Raw genomic sequence first — 20,453 nt, forward strand, 5'->3', positions numbered from 1 at the left:
TGCTAAATAAATTGGCACAATCTGTTTATTTCGGAAGGGTAATTACTAGTTGCAAAATATTAATAATATAAAATTTTAACTTTTTAGGTATAACCTAAGTCCGTATATAAACATGTTTGTTTATATTTGGACTCTTGGTATTACGTAGCCGGAACGCGATGCTTGATCGGTAGAAGGTTGTAGAAATATGTTTTTATGGCGAATATTAATATTCATAGTTAATAACGGTTTGAACTGTTTAAATTTTAGTTTAAAATCAGTACCGCTGGGATCTAGTTACTAAAGGGGGATCACCTTGATTTGCAGCGTTTGAAATCATAGATATCATATGTTTGAAATACGAATTGCACATTGCCATTCTTTACGTTGTAATTCACGTGTTCATACATTAAAGCAATGCTTTCTTGTTAACTTGTTACCTAAATAATTTGTATTTTGCAGTTACAAAGCGTTTGTCCTGGTAAAATGGCAGAAAATCTTGGCAGTGAAATTCGTAGAATATTTGAAAACATGGAGTATGGGCCAGCACCAGAATCTGCAGATGTTGCAAAAGTAAGATTGTCGAATGACAAGTTTTGCATTATTGCTGTACACGTGTTTTTTTTATAGAAATGGTTATCTCAACATAAAGACAGTTTGGGACATTTCATTAACGGGGAATGGGTGAAACCAGAAAACCGAAAATCTTACACAACTTGTAGTCCAGCAACTGGTGAAGCTCTGGCTGATACAATACAGGTAAATCCCAAGCAAATATCAAACAAGTTTGCCGGATTAAAATTACATTTACATAGTAAACACAACTCAATATGCAAATCCGTCATACCAAAATTAGAACATGCACATTGTAACCAATTGATAGTGGTTAGTAATAGTATTAGTAGTTCGATTATAGTGATGCGTGTCCTTGGTTAAGACAGTTAATGGTAATTGCCTTTTTGACCAGAGACGCTACGCGGCCACGTCTAATAAATGTCAAATAACCATATGTTGGTAAACATATCATACGACATACATATTGAATATAGTGTCATATTTATACAGGGTGAAGAAGAAGATGTAAACCTTGCTGTGTCTTGTGCTAAGACAGCTTTTCAATCTTGGTCTCAACTACCAGCTCATACCAGAGCAAGGTATGCATGTGGCCGTTTACAATTATAAGCCCGATTTGTGTCCTAAACTTTTGTTTACTTTAATATTTATTCCACTTTTTGTTGCCGTTTAAGAATGTTTTTAACTGAACAGTTTAATGGAGATTTTATTCCAATCTTTCTGAATTTTTATAATCTATATTAGATTTGAGTTGTGCTTTTTTTAAACAAACAAATTTTAATAATGTGTTTTCTACACAGGCATTTATATGCAGTTGCAAGAAATGTGCAAAAACATCATCGACTTATAGCAGTCATTGAAGCTCTTGATAACGGAAAATCCATCCGAGAGACAAGAGACTGCGACATACCTCTTGTTGCTCGGCATTTTTATCACTATGCTGGTTGGGCTCAACTCTCGGATACTGAAATGAGAGAATGGAAACCAGTTGGTAATGCCTTCTATATTTCATCATCTTGTTTTTCTAATTTTAAAGAGGACTAAACTTTTTTCTGAGATGATATACTTAATAACTCATCAGCTGGCATGAGGTGTATGACACAAAACACCTGTGTTTATAACAAATGTCGTTTTCCAGCCACGCGAGGATAAAAACGGTTAGAATCATTCATTCGTGCATTTAATATACAGCATAGATAAAAATATTTGTGACAATGTGATTAAAAAATAATTTTTATTAATGTATAATTTAAACTCGATATGTTTGAACCAGGTGTTGTAGGAGCTATTGTTCCATGGAACTTTCCACTCATGTTATTAACATGGAAGGTTGGTAGACTTGTGGTTACTTCTTAATCTTTAATCAAAGTGTATTAGCTGTATAAATCAGGTGACGGCAAGAAAAATATGTATATATATATATTTTATATATAAATGTGTAAAAATCAATTTTGTTGCTAAACTGAAAATTGGGGAATGTCTAAATTACCCTGATTGAGGCAACCTGAATAGGATATTGCAATCGAATGAATTTGCCAAAATAACTTGGATATATATGTCTTGTACAACTGACAGCAAAAGTTCATATTATGTATATTTTTTGTGTTTTAATTCTTGTTTATGTTCACGTTTGTTTTTAATAATGAATAGAATTGTTTTCTACATGACTTACAGTGTGTGACACAACCGGCATCAATATCAACATACTTATGGGTTTCATGTCGTTGAGCTTATCATAACTTGCAGAACAAACCAATCACTTCTGTCTTGAATGTTGTATTTACTGTGTACACTGGCTGCTTGTTACATGCTAACATACAGGATGTGTTCATTGTGTTTAACCTCAACTAATATTGAAAGTATTTAACTTAAATGATCAGGTTTGCCCTGCACTTGCGATGGGCAACACAGTAGTGTTGAAACCCGCCACATTCACTAGATTGTCAGCTCTCTTGTTTGCTGAGATATGCCATGAAGCTGGTCTCCCACCAGGTACACTGATCCAAGTATAAATTAATTGTAATGAATCAAAAAGTTGGACCCAAAAGTTGGGCTTACTTCTCCATAAAAGACATAGAAATATTGCTTGTTTTTGAAAAACGTAAACCTTAAAAGTCCACTTGAAATATTTGCATAATCTGCTAACCACAAACAAAGTCAACTTTGAATGGTCTTAAAATTAATAAATTATTAGACATCACATTATAGAAAATTAAAAAAAATGGACAGACAAGTGTTAAATTTGCAAGCCAAATAAGTATTAGAGTTTAAATCTGTTTAAACAAATATATTATTTACAATACACTGATTATTTTTTTCTTATTTAAGGTGTGTTCAACGTAGTCACTGGCAACGGATCATTTGGTAGCAAACTTGCTCTTCATCCTGATGTTGATAAAGTTGCTTTTACTGGTTCAACACCGGTACTATTATTTAATACTGTAGAATTAAAATTTGTTGTTACAAATTATGCATTACCGTTTAAATGTATAATTGTCCAACTCAGTGGTCACTCATAAGTTGTCTAAAAAAAATCAGTCATTCATGAAATCTATCACTCGAGGTAATTATGTGGTAACTTAAAAGCTTGCGAGAGGTGTATAAAACAGAAAACGTATGTTAACAATTTTTGTTCTCTGGCTATCCTAGGATAAAGCAAGTTATATTCATTCAATGACGGAGATTTATGGACTGGATAGTTCATAGTTCAAACTGTAGCCTATACAAAGTTCCAGTGGCATCCCTAATAAATGTATAATAGGAACAATTCGAATACGGGAGACTGTTCAATGATCCACATTCTACGCTTTATTCTTATTTTGTAATAAAAAAAACTATCTTGACTTATGTTATGTAGGTTGGACAAACTTTGCGTCGATTAACAGCTGGAACTGGGAAGAAACTTTCTCTTGAACTTGGTGGGAAATCTCCTGTCATTGTGATGGACACTGCTGATATAGATAGTGCTGTAGAAGGAATAGTTGATGCTATTTATTTCAATCAAGGCCAGGTATTGCATGAGTTACATGTCATATAAAAACACAGATTACATTTAACCATCTTTTTTATAAATGTTCTTATCAAGCTTATGTTATATCTATACATTGCGATATAATTAGATCATGTCTGCAGTTGTTTATAAAATATTCATTCACTTTAAATAGTCCGTAGACATTAATCTATTACTTTTTGTATATTTTATATATATTTTGTAGATTTTTTGTCCACTTCTGTTATGTATTAACTTATATATCTATTAAATGCATCTCTCTTTCTATTCTAGGTTTGCAGTGCCGGGTCGCGACTGTTGGTTCAAGAAAATATATTTGATGATGTGATTCAAAGGGTGAAAGAGAGATTGAAACATTTTCGAATCGGCCATTCACTTGATAAGGTGGCAACTTTACAAAGATTAGTTTCTTCATGTTTCATAGAAAAATCTGTCATGTTAAATAATGAAATACAATATTTTATCGCTGTTTATTAGTAAAGTAAATATTGAAAAATCCTGTTATTGGAAATCTCAATAACGAACTTTGATTTTCATTTACTTGAGTTTATTAATTTGATCATAATGTTTCCTGTATCAGGCGATAGACATGGGTGCTATTGTAAGCCAAGCTCAATATAACACCATAAAAGAATATGTGGATGATGCAAGAGCTACAGGAGCAGATGTATTTCAACCAGATATTCCACTTCCTGCCAAAGGCCTCTTCTACCCACCAACATTGATAACAAATGTTCAAACTGTTTCAAGGGTTGTGAGAGAAGAGGTAAATTGTTCTTTGCTATATTTCTCAACTTTTTCTACATGGGTTTGGATATGGGAAATAATTTTACAATTTCAAAGGCGTGCAAACGAATTGCAATATCATGTTTCATTATTCTGTTGCTCACCATGTAAACTGCTTGTTTGGTGTAAAAAATCAAATTATTCTGTATTGCAAACAATATAATATATTGCATAATATACTAAAGTTTTTCATTTTTGGATACTATGTGTTTGATACACATTGTTTTAATTCTGACCCTAAATATAGTTTAAATATATGGTTATATTCAGATATTTGGTCCTGTGTTAGTTGCCCTGCCATTTCGAACAGCTAAAGAAGCTGGTAACCTTGGTAACAACACGAACTATGGATTGGCTGCAAGTGTGTGGTCGGAAAACCTTCCTACAGGTTTGTAAGTGTGTTATTAAATAATAAATATATAAATGTAACTTCCTTTATCCTCGTGTGACCAAAAAACGACAGTTGTTAAACTTGTGTCAGCTTAGGAGTTACCAAGTATATCACTTTGTCCTTGATTGATTTTTAGTGGGAATTTCTTATTTGTGGCCAATAATTTGGACAACCCATTAGGGCCATTACAACGTATGTAATGTAGTAGCGGAGGGCTTTAAATCCATTACCTCTGGGTAATCAATGGTGTATGCTGTAAATTTGGGTTTCTTTATAATACTAGTGTTTAGAACCTGTTTGTGGTCTGCACATGCAAAAAGGACAATGAAATCAAATCATGTTAAATCTGATTTATAAAAACATAACATTTTAATAACGAAAATGTTTAAAATCATAAAACATCTTTGGGCAATACTGCTGAAATTTATTAAAGACTAAGGTTTAATTGTTGAAAGTAATATATGCGTGTTGTTTTTGAATGCGTAATAAACTAATAATGTTATTGCATTGTAAGCTTTTAGTCACTGCTTGTAAAATATGCTTCAGATTGATTGATGAACACAATATAAACAAGTACTGAATTAATATTTGTGGTTTTATATTTAACAAAAGTTCTATCCTTCAGCATTAGAGTTGGCCATCACACTAAAAGCTGGCACAGTGTGGGTGAATTGTCACAACTTATTTGACGCTGCTGCTGGGTTTGGTGGCTACAGGGAAAGTGGGTTTGGTAGAGATGGTGGCAAGGAGGGATTGTATGAATATGTCATGCCTAAATGGGAACGAACAATAAGACAAAATGTTGATGTAAGCCTTAGTTTCATACATTACATGTTTATAAGAAAATGATATAATTTGATTTAACCATTTTTTTAAAAACATGTATGTGTCTGTATCAGTAAGTTAACAGCTGGTTAGATTCAATTTAAATAAGAGGCTAACGATTTAGGAGAAATATGTACATATCCTTTGTTATATAATTGGTTGAATTTTTGTCTGTTAGGTTTTTATAGCACCAGATCCTTACCGTATTTCTTTAAAAAAGGTCAGATTTGCGGAATTTATTACATCTGCTTAATTGTTATGTTTTTTATAAATGCCCCCTTAACCTAAACATTGGTCAAACCAAAAATTTATTTTTAGCTGAATTTACTAAATTAAACAATGTGTAACCAACGAATTCACATTTTAAATCTTTCCTGATAGATTGATATCAAAACATTTGGTGCTTCGTTTGGAAGTGGGACTTCCCCAACACCAGGACAAGGTGGGCCATCAAAATCTCAATTGTGTCAAAATGGAAAACAACAACCATTGTAAGTTTGATATTCATTCACATGTGCGTTGAAGTTCGTCAGGAAACTTGGCATAACAGCCTTTTAGAACTTTTATATTTCTATATTTTACTATTTTAATAAGTTATTGTTATTTGGTGAAGATTGATAGTTTGTGTGAATGTGGCAAACATCATGTGAGATGGAACAAACCTCAATGTTGGTTTATATTCAATGGTTTACTTTTTATTATTATTATGTAATTCATGAATACTTTGTGTTTATGTGCTAATGTGCTTATTAAACATTTCTACAGAGTTGACCACACATACAAAGTATATTATGGTGGTGCACAGAAGAGGCCTGATGGTTGCTATTCACGACCAATATATGCAGCACATGACAAACAAACCATTGTAGCTTACGTTGGTGACAGCAATCGTAAAGATGTGAGGAATGCTGTGGAAGCTGCTCACAAGGCGGCCCCTGGGTGGGGTAAGAGAGCCGCACACAACAGGTAGGTTATTTAATCTATAAATGTTGCAGATTTACCTAACATGGCGGAAACTACCATACATTTTGGATGTATTGTATTTTATGTCGAAAATGATTTTTCTTTAGCTTGTCTATTATGATTTGCACTGCATAAATTACAAATTATGGTAAAGTAGTAATAAGTGGCAAAAATGTACAAGCTCTATTCGCTTATTTCTTATCAGAAGTGCTTATCCCTAGAGAAAAAATTCAATTTGCAAAGGAGCAAATTTTTAAATACGAAAATAGTAAAGATATAAATTAGTTCCCCAACAATGTTAAGCTTCTCTGCCACTAGTGTTTATTGATCTAAATTTAAATGTATGATAATGTTTATTCTTAGGGCGCAGATTGTTTACTATATGGCTGAAAATCTTGAATTGCGAAGGCAGGAAATAGCAGAGCGTATTTCATTGCTAACAGGTGATATACTTCATTTAAACATACAGTTTACTGTAATATAACCCAAAAACATAAAATCATAAAACTGAAGTTTTTTTTTGATTTATTTTTTCCCAGGTAAAACTTTAGAGAATTCATTCAAAGAAGTTGATTTATCAATTCAGAGGTTGTTTTATTGGGGAGCTTACGCTGATAAATATGGTGGTAATGTTCAGGTAAGTGTAAATGTCTGTTGTAGTGGTTCAGTATTTGGGAGATTTAACTGGAAGATATCAGGTGTGATGCCTGATGTCCCCACTATTGTTGGCATGTGTATTCTATGGGCAAATGTCTGGTGTCGTGGCCCAGTTGGTTACAGTTGCTTCAACTCAATGATTGCTAATAGGTTGTCTAAATCAGCCGCACATAAAAAATCCAAAAAAAATCTCCCACAAAGTACCACAGGAGGATAAAGTAAGTTAAATTTATTCGAATCAATTAATGGTGATTGCTTTAAACCAGATAATAGATTGCCCAAAACACATGTTTTAATGTGTTGCTTTAACCATCAACACAGAAATAATAACGCTTGTACCATCATTAATTTCTTATGCGCACAACACTTAAACCATTCTAATTGCAGGAGACAACATTGTATGGTTGTACCGTGTGTATTCGTGAACCGGTGGGTGTTGTGGGTATTGCTTGCCCTGATGAATTCCCTTTGTTAGGATTTGTTTCTCTCTTTGCTCCCGCTATTGTTCGTGCTAATTGTGTTGTGATTATCCCAAGTGATAAATATCCAATACCTGCGCTCGATTTTTACCAGGTCAGTCCTGTTTTTATTGTATGATAAACTAACTCAATGAATACTGGATCAATATAACCTTTGTGTTCAAATGTGCCGACCCACTCCATCCCTCTTTATTGATCAGGGTTTATCCTTATTATAACAAATGCCTCACATCCTTTGAAAAAGTTGAATCAGAATATATAGTAGGGTGGGGAAAAACAGGACAGATTTAGCACATAATATCTAAACATCCTGATTGTGTTTTAAAAAATTAACAATGTTCTATGGAAGTCGTGAGGATACGGTTTTAAAATTCTTTGAATGTTCTTTGGTTACTGCTAAATTTAACGAGTAAATAGAATGAAAAGGTGTTCCATCTTCCCCATCCTACTATATTTGTAAGTTTTTTCAATAATTGTTCCAATTTTAATATGAGGATGATTTACTCTGACAAGTTATGATAGTGGTTCTTTGTTGGCTCTTAAACACCGATCAATACATTTGCGAAGCATTTTATGTTACCATTATCTATTCAACGTTATCTATTCAACTAGAATCATTTGTTCTAAAAAATCTTTGTTCAGTTAAAATAAATTGTCCATTTCTATTTGCTATGACTAGTTTTTTACTTGGCAGATCAGTGTTGGTATTTATAATGTTTAAAAGCCAAGCTTTTCAATGATAAGTTTGGTTTGGTTACAGATTTTTAATAATAAAGTTCCAACAATTTTATATTGATGACTGATGTATTGGATACTGTGAGGTTGTTTTGGTCCGCCTGATTTGGTTTCTGGAATATTCTGTCAACTTTTAATGGAAATTTTTTAATTGTCAGGCAGTCACATTTAAAAAGTAAAATCACTCTAAAACTATGGGCAGTGTTATTATATAAAACATTCTTTTATATAAATGTAAAATAAATTTGGCTGTCACAATATTCTGTAATTCTTTTTAGGTATTCGATACTTCTGATTTACCAGCAGGAGTGGTTAACGTACTCAGTGGAAATAAGGATCATATCAGCAAGTATCTCACTGAACATCAAAATGTTGATGCTATGTGGTATTTTGGTTCAGCCGAGGTAATTTATTAAAAACTTTTTTTTATGATTTTATCAAGTTCGAAATATAAATAAGCTTAATTAAATGCGACAACATACTAAACTGGCATCGTTTAAAATTATATTTTTATAAGATTCTAAATTATTCAAACAATATAATTAGCAGAAATCATTACAAAACCAGGGTAAAATCGAGTGGATGCATTTTTTAATATTATGCAGATATTTTTTATTAAGCCAAACCTAAATATGAAACCAAGGTTTTTGAAAATTGTACGATTTTTTGATATCTTTATTTATATATTATTCTATGAAGACTATGATGATATTTGAGCTGTTTGTTTGGTGCACGTGTGTCTATTACAATGGAAGGTCTTTTATGATATTTACAGATAAATAATTGTTCACACTTCTGCTTCATTCCAGGGTTCAAAATTTGTTGAGTTTACGTCAGCTGAGAATGTTAAGCGGACATGGGTCAACTATGGTAAGGAGAGAGATTGGATGGATCAGGATCAAGGTCAAGGAGAAGAATTTCTTTATCATGCAACTCAATGTAAAAATATCTGGATGCCAATGGGAACAACATTCTCGAACTAAATATTTCTTATGTTTTATATTGAATAAATATTGAAATACCCAATATTGAAATTTTAAACAATAATATTTTTTCAAAAGTTCCAATTGATTATATGTTTTTTCACCACTTTTATCCATGTAACTGCGGTGGATATTTTGGTGTTAAATTGTGGCTGCTGTAATGTTTTAAATTGTTGGTGCTTGGTTTTTAATTGATTAGTTTAGTTCACTGTCCGTTCCCTCAATCATGTTTTTCTTGGTAATTTGTGTGTGTGAATTTTTACAAAAGCTTAAAAAAACGAAATATAAACTGTAAAAATTGCAAGCCTGTTGTATCCATTAAATAAATTATTGCGATTATTTATCCATATTTATATTGGACAGTAATTTTTTGCAGGAAATGTGTAACAGTAGTACATATTTAATCAACTTTAATTCTGTGAAATTCCGTGCAATTAAAATGCATATAATAAAAAAAGATTGCATTAAAGTAACTGATCACAAAAAATGACAAATTCTTTGTAAATCTCAGATATCTATTCGTCAGTCGGTACAAATATTTGGACCGAGTTCACGTAACTTTTGATAAATTAAAATACGGTTATTACACTAGATGCGCTAGACTAGATAACCGATTGTTAGCTATGACGTCATAGAAGAAATGTTCCTTTTAATTTTTCTTCCGATGTTTGATGTCTTTGTATTATTCGCGACCGGATGTGTGGAGTGTGAAACATTTAGTTAGAGAAAGTTTTTTGTTTTAATCTTAAAACTACCATTTTATTTGTCTATAACAAGCAAAGAATCACCGCGTCTTTAGTAAGTAATAGTCATGTATTAATCAAGTAGGTATAACTGTTCTTATATATAAACTTCATTAAATGTTTTTTTACCATAATACGTATGCGGTTTATATACCATACAATGAATGAATTGTCGTATTCTCTCGTGTTACAGTGTGGTACAGTTCAGACGCCCCATATATACCAGTACTGATAATGTTTGATGAGTAATATTATACGTTTCTTCTTAAAGGAAACCCTGTCTGACAGTGAAAGTTATATTATGTCCAGTTTCCGTTCTTCTTTGTACGACTTTAATACCACATTCCGTTGGAATTAAAAACAAATGTAATTTGTTACTTTTACTATATTATAGGAACAGAAAGTGTATATTTTCTATGTTATTATTGTCTTTTTTGCCCTGAAAGCATTTTCTCTTAATAGCTAGATATTTAGTGTTTCAGAGTTAAAAAGTTAGCACAAATGTGATACTGTAAGGAATTTATTCAAGCTATCAACTGAAGATTCAACTTGTTGAAACAAGTTACGCACATTCAACCTCATGTATGCTGTTGTACGAGCATATAGATGCAGGCAAATAAAAGATATGGTCTGCTACTATCATCTTTGATTCTTATTACTGTTATCTACAATGGATACAAGTGGGCACATCAGTATGAAGCTGACCACTTTGCAAATGATGAATCAAAGTTGCTGCAGATGGAAAAACGAAGTTTGCCTTTCGATAAAAATGCAGACAGAACCAAACACACAGCACTGGAGATGGTGCCAAAGCAGGCCGTGCAGAATTTGCTCTCATATTCAGAACAAGACTACTATGAAAGTAATTCAGAAGAACTGGTGCCCAGTCCAACAGATCGACATGCCTCAAGAACTAGAATATACAAAAATCGAAAATGTCGAATGGACACGTGCTTTGACCTTGAAAGGTGTAGAAGAACTGGTTTTAAAGTTTATGTTTATCCAGATGTTGGTGAAAAAACCTCAACAAATTTTCAAAATATTCTTGCTTCCCTTCGTGCGTCACAATACTACACAAGTGATCCAGAGAAGGCTTGTCTATTTGTTCCCGCTTATGATACTTTAGACAGAGACCATCTGTCTGCGGACTATATTCATAACCTTGGTGCCAAAATATCCCGTTTAAAATACTGGAACAATGGAAAAAATCATATTATTTTTAACTTATATTCGGGCACTTGGCCTGAATACTTAGAAGATGTTGGTTTTAACCTTGGCGAGGCAATCCTGGCCAAAGCAAGTTTTGGTGACAACTATTATCGCCATGGTTTTGATATTTCGTTTCCTTTAATTGGAAAAACTCACCCTCATATGCAAGGAACCCAAGGATTTCTTAAAGCAAATTATTTTCCTCCAAGAAGAAAATATCTTCTCTCATTTAAAGGGAAACGGTATGATTCATTATTGTTTAGATCACAAGTTTTCTAACCTTTTGTGCCTTTGTGCTTAAAGAATCATTTATATTTACATATAAATATATAACAACGACATGTTGGTTAGGCCGCCTGCCTTAAACTTCAAGGGTATGGGGTCAAGGCTCGTAATCGCTACCATTTTGGACATATGAATGTGTCCTTGAGCAAGACACTTAATAACAATATTTGACATAATGACAATATTTGCAGATACACATACGGGATTGGGTCAAGCACCCGTAATGCTTTGTATCATATCCACAATGGTGATGACATCATCATATTAACAACATGCAAGCACGGAAAAAACTGGCAAAGTTTCAGCGACCAGAAATGTGAGACAGACAACGAGGAATATGAAAAGTAAGAGGAATATGTCATTTTGTTCAATAGTTTGTACTTTAACTTTAGCATTCTTACATAACACATATCCTGTAGTCACATATAGTTAAATTACAACAGGTATAGACCTATATTTATAATGGTTTTATGTATAATATATATACTTCATATATATATTAATTTAATTCATTTGTTTTAATGCATAGGCAACTTAAAAGGCACATGTACATTCATTATAGCTCATAAATTATAGACAAAGTCCCTTTTTTAGACTCTGAATCACAAACTGTCTGGGTGTATTTCTAAGCTTAAATAGTCTTTTCATTGTTATATTCCGTTGTACTCCACTATGGTATACAATTTCTTGCCAAAGTTTGTTGTAACATCCAAATTTAAAAAAAACTACTTAACCATCACTTCAGAGTCAAACAACAATGGTTTGTTCTTAGTCAGCATTTATCAACCACAGTTTTCTGGTGGGCATGTTTAGAGTGGTTGTTTGGTGTAATGTGGGATGATTGTTAGTGGTTTTGAGACCAGTCGTCCTTTAAAGTTTAAATGTTTTGAGAGTTTAATACGGTAAATTCAATATGAGAAAGTGTTTGTTCAACAAATGCTATCAGTATCAGCTAGCCTCCACATATCCTAATGTTATTTATTCACTTTTTAACCATGTATTTATGTTATACATGCATAATATTAAAATATAAGAAATTGAGAATTAAGTGGCACCTTCGGAAACTTTGTTAATATATTACATTCTAGTAAGAATACATTATTTTGGGTCATACTTTAACTGGAATAGTTTAATCCTTTATCGGCAAGAGGCGGCACACTTGTATTTCATTGTTTATTTTGCGATCAAAGTTTTGTGTACTGTACCATGTAACTACTTCCACCCATACTTGCCAAACAAACTTCTTGTATTAAGTAACTTAAAGATATAATGTTTAAATTGCTGTGTAATGTGAAACGAAGGGAAGTGTGGAACGAATAGTTTTCAATTGAATATCTCTGAACCGTAAAGAAGGCCTGTTGACAAATAACAGGAAACCTCTTATTTTAAACTGGGTTTACTTGCCCTATATTAATAATAATGGTTTTTATGCATGTATCGTTTGACTTAACCAGGAAAATTGTAATATTTATATTTTATATATATTTTACCCATACATCAGGTTAATTAAAATAGATTAACTTTTATTAGACTAAAATTGACAAATATTGAAATAAGTGTATATTACAACTTACAATGCATCTTAGTCCTGTTTATTTTGTAAAGCTGCTTCAACAACTATATATGAAGAGAATCCGAATAATTTATTTTTGTACGGAGGGGAATGTTCACACGTTTACTAACATGATAAATTATAAGCGCAGGGGTGGTCCCAATATATTGGAGCACAAATAAATGGTATTCATTTTCCTTGAATACCTTAAGCTTGGGCTAAGCCGCTAAGGTGTAAAACTAAACAAGAGACCACTGTGCCATGCACATTTACTTGCTTTAATGTCAATTCCCAACACACAACCACAGATGGTCTAAGTCACCATGACCACTTTAACAACACTTTTACCACTAGCTGTGCAAATAACATTTATTGGCTGAAAGTTTACATTTTATCTGTAAATTATGCGCCACAAAGAAATCAACTGACACACGATCTTAGATGATGCACTGAACTCATTGGTTCCAGTTATTTATGTGTTTGATTATTGGTTTGGTAACTTTTGGAAGGTTGCTATGTCAAGTTGTCAACTAACACATTTATTTTGTTTTCATATTGTTCGATTAACTTTTTGTGAAAATTTGAAGTTTTTATCATTGCACAAATTTTCATATTATTTAAAACTTAACTTGTTCTTTATGATTGATTATTTTTTAAATTAGTTTTGCTAAGTCATTTATGCTTGTACAATCAAGCGTTGGGATGTGGTAATACCCTGAGGCGCATGGAAGTTAGTAAAGGTCTTATTAGGTTGTTATTATATGGATTATAATCCTGCAGGACAAAGATTTACCAGTCATATTTTAAGCGATACATCGGCTACTACTTTAATACCATGCGACATGCGGCCATGCCATAAGGTTTATTAACAAATAACAGCCTATGTTAAGTTTACTTCACACTATTGATATATATTGGTATGTAATATAGTAGACTATGGTGGTTCTGCACATTCATATAAAAATTTATCCAAGAAAAAAAGTTGTTTTCGATAGTTGGTAATTGTAGTTAGATTTGATACACTTTTGTGATATATTGTCAATAAACTAAACTTCCGTATTCAGGTATCAATATATCTGATGTAAATGTATACATGAAGTGGTTATCTTCATATCTTGGTGTAATTTCCCAGGAGTGCTCAACACTCCCTATTGCAAGTAACAACACACACACACTTTGTAACTCCCATCTAAAGTTGATTTGTTATTTTATAAATTAATATATGTGTCTCATATCTTTTATATTGTCCTGTTCACTCCCAAGATTTCATAGAACAGTAGTGTTGGTGTATGTAAGGAGTAACATGTTATCTTCATTAAGTGCTTTGTGTTTCTAAATTGAACGAGAATACTAACCTGTTATCTCACGTTCTCCCTTCACACAATAGCTTACTTGTGTTGCTTTGTTTGGCTGTCTTCACTCAATGGAATCCACAATGCAAATAGCAACACAAAACTGTTTGTTCATAATCGTGTTTCCCATCAGTGCTCCAAATACTTTATTACTTGGTGAATAAAATTAAAATACATTATGACTAAACAATTTCTCTCAGTTGTTATTATATCATAGTTTTCTATTGTACAAATATAGTTTGTATAGTATAGATATTGTTTTGCAAGTCTTTGTTTTTGAAAATCAAGTTTATATAGCCCATGCACAAATTAAAATAGTGGTTCTGCTTATATTTAATTGCACTTGTTAAATACAGAAGTGCAGTTTATTTCCACTGATATGTATACACTATGACTTATCATACCTAAGTCATTATTCTGTGTGTTTAACCTTACAAGATGTGCCTGGCAAGTTGTTAACCATGACCATACATTGGTAGACAAATACATTAGACACAAAGTGAGCCATACATAAGCTGACGCTATCAACATTGGACAGAGTGGATAAGCCACTTTGATTGATCATTATGTCAAACAAAAATGTCCTTCAGCTGCCCTAAATACTTCCCTTAGGACTTAAAGTGTCCCATCTTATCATTTACCTTCTTTATTAAAAGCCTTAAATACAAAATAATCCTTTGTCATGTCAAATACCAATAATGGAATTTTTATCATAAATTTCAAAAAATGTGTATAGACATTAGACATCACATACATAAGCCTTAAATGCATAGCTATGGAAGGGAAAGTTTAACTAACAGCAGATTTTATGTTTTTAAGTTTTGTTTGTACGTATAAAGAATTCGGTTTAATTGAAATGTGATTCATAAGGGTACTTTCCATGTATAATGGCTATGCTACAAATATTTAAACATACATTTATTTGGGGAAACAAAACTGTTTTAGAATCTAAATAATAATATGCCAAAAAAATAATACTAACATAAAAAAGTACTAAAAATAAAATAAAATAACTACATTCATTTTTGTCCAGATTGTCAAGTGTTTATCCAATAAGTTCTATTTTCTCCTTGGTTTTAAGTTAAGTTAAACATTACTTTGGTCTCTATGGACAAGTTGTCTTTAATGAAATCTGCTTATTTAATAGAAATGAACTATCATTCTAATGAAATATGATTCATTCTCTTTTCAGATGGGACTACCAGTCATTGCTCCACAATTCAACTTTCTGTATGGTGCCAAGAGGACGAAGATTAGGTTCGTTTCGCTTCCTTGAATCTTTGCAAGCAGCTTGTATACCTGTTGTACTCGCTAATGGGTGGAAACTTCCCTTTGATGAGGTCATTGATTGGTCAAAAGCAAGTTTAGCTTGGGAGGAGCGATTGCTCTTACAGGTATTCAACACTGCTTGGATTAAAACTTGAATTCTTTGAACACGATTGTTTCAATTTAATAAAAAAATCATTTTTTAAATGACATTACAATCACCAAATTATTGTTTAATTTAAGTACAGCATAGAAACATCTTTTTTAAACAATATATATTCACGTGTCGTTTCAAATATCATTTTTTCTTTAATAACAAGAATGTAAACAGTAAATTTACAAATCTATTAATATTATATTTTCGTACGCAGTTTATAAATGGAATATGTTTTAATTTATTAAAAGGCTCAAATCACCATATAAAGTATGAAAGTATCAATACCTTAAGCTGGAATATGATTTACCATATATGGTTATGTCCGGCCATACCATTCATTCAATTATGATGTAACAACTCAACCCCAGGTACCTGGTATATTACGGGAAGTTCAAGACAACCGCATCATGTTACTACGTCAGCAAAGTCAATTCCTATGGGACAAATACTTTTCCTCAATGGACGTCATAATTCGAAGCACACTAGAGGTATTTTGTCCTCATTACGAATAGTCGAATTTTAAATATTGCATTACAAATACAAGTCAGCTTATCTGAATCTCGAAACAAGTCAATTATTAATTTAAGATTTATATCCTTGGTGCAGTACACACATTAACACCATGGCTACTTATCTTAATATACTGGATGTAATTTTTTCTCATACAAAAGGATCTTTTTTTCTACCAACAGCACTTGTTAAACCTTGGGCCTTGCACCCAAAAGTAGGTCATCATTTATTTGTTTAGGTCATCCGTTAGTGAATCGTAAAACTGTTTCTGGTATTGTAAACCTTTTTATTGTATGTTTATAAATCTTGTGTGAAATACAGTTTGTGAAATCGGGTCATTAATTATTTTATGTTTTTAATTTGGGTCAATAGACAATAGGCGTAAAAGTAGTGACTTAAATAGACTTCTATTGCTGCATGATCTTCACTAAATTCATATACAATATCTTGTGCAGATAATACATGACCGTGTCTTCCCCGAGCAAGCAAGACCATCATTTGCATGGAATTCTCAACCAGGAGCTTTATATTTCAATTCTGATACCGCGCCCAGCTCATATCCATTTTATCATGGACTTCTTGGTAAGTTGAACAATATATCAACTTGGTTCTGTGTAAGGGATAGTAGGTTAGGCGTTGACCTTTAAAAAGTACAGCTGAATGTAATGTAACTTGTATTATTCTCGCGCGACCAGAAAAAACAATCACGGGTTTGACAGGTGTTCTGTTTCATACACCTCATGCCAGCTTACAAGTTACTGTGTATGTTACTTTATAGGTAAATATATTTTTTTTGTTTATTGCGATTGCGGATAATTCGGACAACTCATTAGTGATCACTGGGGTGGAGCAATTGCTGTTAAGTGTTTTGCCTAAGCAGAACACATACGCCCTCTTTAGTAGCAGCGACGAGATTTGAAACCATTACTTTTGGGTTAGAGGCAGACCTGCTAACCAACTGTGCAACAGCGCCGGGACTGATTATATGATTCTCATTTAACCGTTTCTTTTAAAAGAAAAATATTTCACCAAATCATATGATAAACAGGTGTTGATGCTCCCATGAAATTCACGGCCGTGATACAAGCCACCGCACCTGTGACGTCATCAGCCGCACCCATAGTTAAATTGCTTCGTAATTTAGTTCAAAGTTCTTCATGTAATGAGGTAAGTCTGATAAAAAAAAAATTCCTTTTATCCGTTAGTTTAATTTAATTTTCTAAAATATTTTATCCGTTAGTTTAATTTAAAATAATTTACTGAAAAACGAGCACGTTTTCAACCGTCCACCATTGTTATAGATCGTGGTGTTATGGCATTGCGGGAAACCTCCGATTCCCAACGACAGATGGCGTGTATTGGTTCCGCAAGATGGCGCTCACGAGATACCGATACGAGTAATAGACGACCAACCTAAAACGATGGGCCGTCGGTTCCTTCCGCGTCAATTCACCACAGATGCAATACTAAGTCTTGATGATGACGTCATGCTGAATTCACAAGAGGTAATGGTAACGTAAACAAACGAAACATTTGCGCAAGACACTTAACGATAATTGCTTTAACCCAGTAGTCACTAATGGCTTGTACGTTTTAGTTTTAGCCGCACAGAAATAAACATTAAACAACACAAACAACCATAAGTTGTATGCTTGACACTCTTGTATGCCCACATCAGTTGTATAAAGCCACCGCATAATAACATAGGTATACAAGCTCACCCTACATGCTAGAATAAACAAGTAATTGCCCCTTACATGGACATAAGCACTATAAGAGTTAATTCATCACGTTAACCGTTTTCTGTACTTATTTACAAAAATATATTTACATAATCTCAGTATTTCATTATTAGTTTTTATCTCCGTGTTTTTGTTTTATGTAATTAGTTTTTTCTTGGTGTTAATTGCTGGTGTTTTAATTAAACAATCCATTTATAAATATTCTTATATGGTAGTTTTGTCGTTTAGTAAAAATTAAAACTGTACGAAAATTATATTCACATGCATAATTCCTTTGTTTTCCACGAGCATTACAACATTGTTTTTACTTTATCTCTAATATTAGGTTAAAATTAACCATTGCATTATACTGACAGATCGACTTCGCATTCGACGTATGGCGGTCGTTTCCCGACCGTATCGTCGGCTTCCCTGCACGCAGTCACTTTTGGAACTCAAGTAAAAGCAAATGGGTGTATACATCAAAGTGGTCGAATAGCTACAGTATAGTTCTAACAGGGGCTGCATTCATACACAGGTACTTCATAAAAACGTATAAGAAAACATCACGTTATAACATTTCCGGTTTCCTCAGATATTACTTGAAACTTTACTCGGAGTGGCTTCCACCGTCGCTAAGAAAAACAGTCGATGAAACGAGTAATTGTGAAGATATTTTAATGAACATGTTGGTGGCTCACGTGACAAGGCTACCACCGGTTAAAGGTAAACACTTGTTTTCGTGTCTTTACGCACACTTTTGTTTCTATTAGAAGTCTAAATTAAATAAAATAAATGGCTAGTTTGTCTGTTAGGTGTAGCGACCACGCTTATTTTCTTCCAATTAAATGTAAATATGTTTTTAACTGTTAGCGTGTTTTAACAACTGTTGTTTTGTCGCTATATCCTGTCTTTTCGCTTAAAATAAATCTTCGCTACTGTAATTACAAATTAAAGTTAATATTATCATATTATTATTACTAACTAAATTTATTTTACAAGTTATATTTTCCAACAGTCACCCAGAAAAAGCAATACAAAGACACTTCAGCGTCGCAACCGTATGTGAATCACGCTGGTGTTGTGTCAAGGTGGTCAGATCCTCGACATTTCGCTGAACGCCAGACCTGCATGCAGAGGTATGTTATTTACCATATTATACAGTGGTTAAAAATTGACGGCATTTTACTGCTGACAAACAATTTTTGCTATTTTTTTATAAAATAACCTAAAATTTGATTTCATGACAAAAAACATATAGACTCCGCAACGATATGAATCTTTTCAAACGATGGCCAACTGCTTTAAACACCTTGTATAACTAAACCATGCATATCTAATTCAATTAAATCTATTTTCTCCAGTTTCGAAGCCTGGTTTGGGTATATGCCCCTCATTTCTTCGGAGACTCGCTTTGATCCTTCACTTTACAAAGATAAAGTTTCCGTTACAAGAAAGAAATATCCAAAAATTGAAATTTGAACAACTAGTCTCAAGTTTAACGAATGACAAAATTTAAAGGACATTGTTTAACAACGTTCTAAATCAATGCACTACATACACTTTGAAGCCACACATACACGCGCACCACTTTCTTCATTGGTTGATGAGACCAAATAATTTCAATTAAAGTTTCCTCGATCCCACCCATGTTTGCATCAAAGTTAAATGTTGCCAAACCCGACTTATTTTCATATCTTTTTCTAATTCTATTTATTTCTGTACATTTTCCTACACGTCACGCTTTCATATACCCGTGCTATAGTTACTAACCGAGTTGCCTCACTACGGACTATTTTGGATAAAGTATTCAAACTTTCGCTTTTGTTGGTTGCAGTAACTTGTCAAAGCAATGGCGACGCATGCATGATGGGTGTAATCATGATGTTACAGCAACGTTGTTCTGGTTGTAAGTTTAAGTTAAAGCAACACACCATGTTTGTAAATTGATTGTTACCAAATCGTTGTGATATTCTCGTGTCTCGGTAATGTTTTCTCCCGAACCATGAAATACATCCACATGAAACCGCAACTTGTGTTCTAAATAAAAACGATTGTTCCTAATAAGGTCTGCTTGCACATTTTATTGCTTCAAAATACAGGCAGACATCTGTTCGTAAAGTAATTTTGGATATTTACCCGCATATTTTCTTGTATGTTCCACGTTAGGATTGGCTGTGCTATAATATCTCGCAGAAATGTCTTCGGTTTAAAAACATAAATGTTTTTTTAAAGTTATTTATGTAATATGTCAAATTATTTCAAATGTCATATATT

General features: G+C 32.9%; 2 protein-coding genes across 2 annotated transcripts; both read left to right on the forward strand.

Annotated features, from left to right (window-relative positions):
* Window positions 1-381: 381 nt before the first annotated feature.
* LOC149739541 (aldehyde dehydrogenase family 16 member A1-like) lies at window positions 382-9,875 on the forward strand. Its single transcript, XM_089873233.1, has 19 exons — window positions 382-552; window positions 610-738; window positions 1,045-1,133; window positions 1,353-1,543; window positions 1,826-1,881; window positions 2,433-2,544; window positions 2,881-2,975; window positions 3,410-3,562; window positions 3,836-3,946; window positions 4,143-4,328; window positions 4,619-4,736; window positions 5,365-5,546; window positions 5,946-6,055; window positions 6,330-6,530; window positions 6,891-6,970; window positions 7,067-7,164; window positions 7,572-7,757; window positions 8,677-8,802; window positions 9,208-9,875. The coding sequence occupies exons 1-19, from the start codon at window positions 466-468 to the stop codon at window positions 9,379-9,381; spliced, it is 2,484 nt and encodes an 827-aa protein (XP_089729359.1). The 5' UTR covers window positions 382-465; the 3' UTR covers window positions 9,382-9,875.
* A 201-nt stretch (window positions 9,876-10,076) lies between these two features.
* LOC149739542 (exostosin-1-like) lies at window positions 10,077-20,208 on the forward strand. Its single transcript, XM_089873234.1, has 11 exons — window positions 10,077-11,575; window positions 11,810-11,962; window positions 15,715-15,916; window positions 16,314-16,433; window positions 16,911-17,037; window positions 17,504-17,622; window positions 17,757-17,960; window positions 18,554-18,714; window positions 18,772-18,902; window positions 19,195-19,315; window positions 19,541-20,208. Exons 1-11 carry the CDS (start codon window positions 10,731-10,733, stop codon window positions 19,656-19,658), a joined length of 2,301 nt encoding a protein of 766 aa, XP_089729360.1. The 5' UTR covers window positions 10,077-10,730; the 3' UTR covers window positions 19,659-20,208.
* The last annotated feature ends 245 nt before the right edge of the window (window positions 20,209-20,453 follow it).

This window comes from Ciona robusta, chromosome 2 (genome assembly GCF_009617815.1).
Source record: "Ciona robusta chromosome 2, ASM961781v2".
NCBI classification, from domain to species: Eukaryota; Metazoa; Chordata; class Ascidiacea; order Phlebobranchia; family Cionidae; genus Ciona; species Ciona robusta.